The sequence below is a fragment of the Amblyomma mixtum genome, chromosome 3 (assembly GCF_055824585.1).
Source record: "Amblyomma mixtum isolate Tamu chromosome 3, ASM5582458v1, whole genome shotgun sequence".
In the NCBI taxonomy this organism is placed as follows: Eukaryota; Metazoa; Arthropoda; class Arachnida; order Ixodida; family Ixodidae; genus Amblyomma; species Amblyomma mixtum.
Window position 1 is genome coordinate 140,933,927 of NC_143014.1, and position 1,417 is coordinate 140,935,343.

Here is a 1,417-nt window from a genome sequence, read left to right on the forward strand (position 1 = left end):
CGCAGAAAAAAAGAAAACGAAAGTGATCGATACCAAGACATTGCGTCCAGGCACACTGTGCGCATGACGGTGCGCGCGCGCTGTGTATCGATGTGGACACGCGGTAAGGCGCGGGTTTATTTCTTGAACATGAACACTTCGGTGGAGTCGTAGGCAACCGTTGCGAACGAGCTGCCATCGGGCGCGAGAAAGGCGCAGCCCATGAGCATGGCGTCCGCGACACACTCCCCGTGCACGTGGTCGATAGTGTGCTCGCCCTCGCGGTCCAGCTGCCAGACGCGCACGTACGAGTCCTCGGCCACCGACAGGGCGAGCCCCGTGTCAGGCGCCACGTCGATGGCCGTTATCCAGCGGGCGTGGGCAGTGGCCTCGGCCATGATCTGGAACGAGCGCGTGCTGAAGACGCGCAGCTCGCCAGTACCGTAGCCCGCCAGGACCAGGTCGTGCCAGACGCGCACGCTCACGCAAGGGCTGCCGGCCGGCGGTAGTTTTCGGACCAGGCTGAGCGCAGTCTTTCCTCGCCAGAGGCAGATGCCGCCACCGTCGTCGGCGCTAGCCATGATCTCGCCGTGGCTGTGGATGTCGGCGACGGCGTGCGGAGCGTGCTCGGTGGTCTTCTGGCAGAAGGTGACGTTCAGGTCACGCGAGACCAGATGCACCAGGATGGTGCCGCTGTTGGTTCCCACACAGAGCAGGCTCGGGCCGCAGGAGCCGATGCCACGCGTGAACGTCTCCTCGGTGGCGTCCAGTTCCTGGGGCAGCGGGTGGCAGTGCAGGAACACCGACCCGTCCCACTCGAACACCTGGAAGGCTCGCGTCGAAGCGATCACTAGCAGTGTCTTGATGTCGTCCAATTTGACCCATTTCACCTGCGTCAGCTCGGTGCACGGGCTTCCTCCCACGTCCTTGCAGGCCACCTGCGTCTGGTGAACGCTGCCGTCCGGGGACCGTAGGAGTGCTGTGACCTCAGTCTTTCCGACGAACGCCAAGTTGACTTTCCCGCCTTCCGTGCAAGCGGTTAGGTTGTTAGGCAGCGGGGAAGCGCTGTGCCGGCACAGCAGGTTCTTGTCCTTCTGGTACATGGCGCTGCAGTGTGCCGACCGGTGGGTGGCCGTCGCGCTTATGCTGCCCCACAGCCAGCGTGATCGATACGCGTGCGAAACGCCGGTCTGCGAGGTGCTATGGCAACGCCGGTTTTGGCACGGATACGCGCGTAGGTCTTGGAGTTTTGCAAAGCGACAACAGAAAGGACACGGTAGCGAACGGAAATGTTTGCCTTGAGCTGAGCTGTATGCACAGTGCACTGCTTTGCAAAACACCAACCACAAGTCATTCTGTTACCTTAAAAGAAAGAAAATTGTTTAAAGGGGACGGAGAAAAAGTGAACAAAGCTCAACGCGCTCCATTCTGAAAGCTC

At 61.0% G+C, this 1,417-nt stretch overlaps 1 protein-coding gene across 1 annotated transcript; it reads right to left on the bottom strand.

Annotated features, from left to right (window-relative positions):
* Window positions 1-1,114, bottom strand: LOC149352175 (WD repeat-containing protein 54-like). Its single transcript, XM_089577124.1, has one exon. The coding sequence runs from the start codon at window positions 1,080-1,082 to the stop codon at window positions 117-119; it is 966 nt and encodes a 321-aa protein (XP_089433250.1). The 5' UTR covers window positions 1,083-1,114; the 3' UTR covers window positions 1-116.
* Window positions 1,115-1,417: the final 303 nt, after the last annotated feature.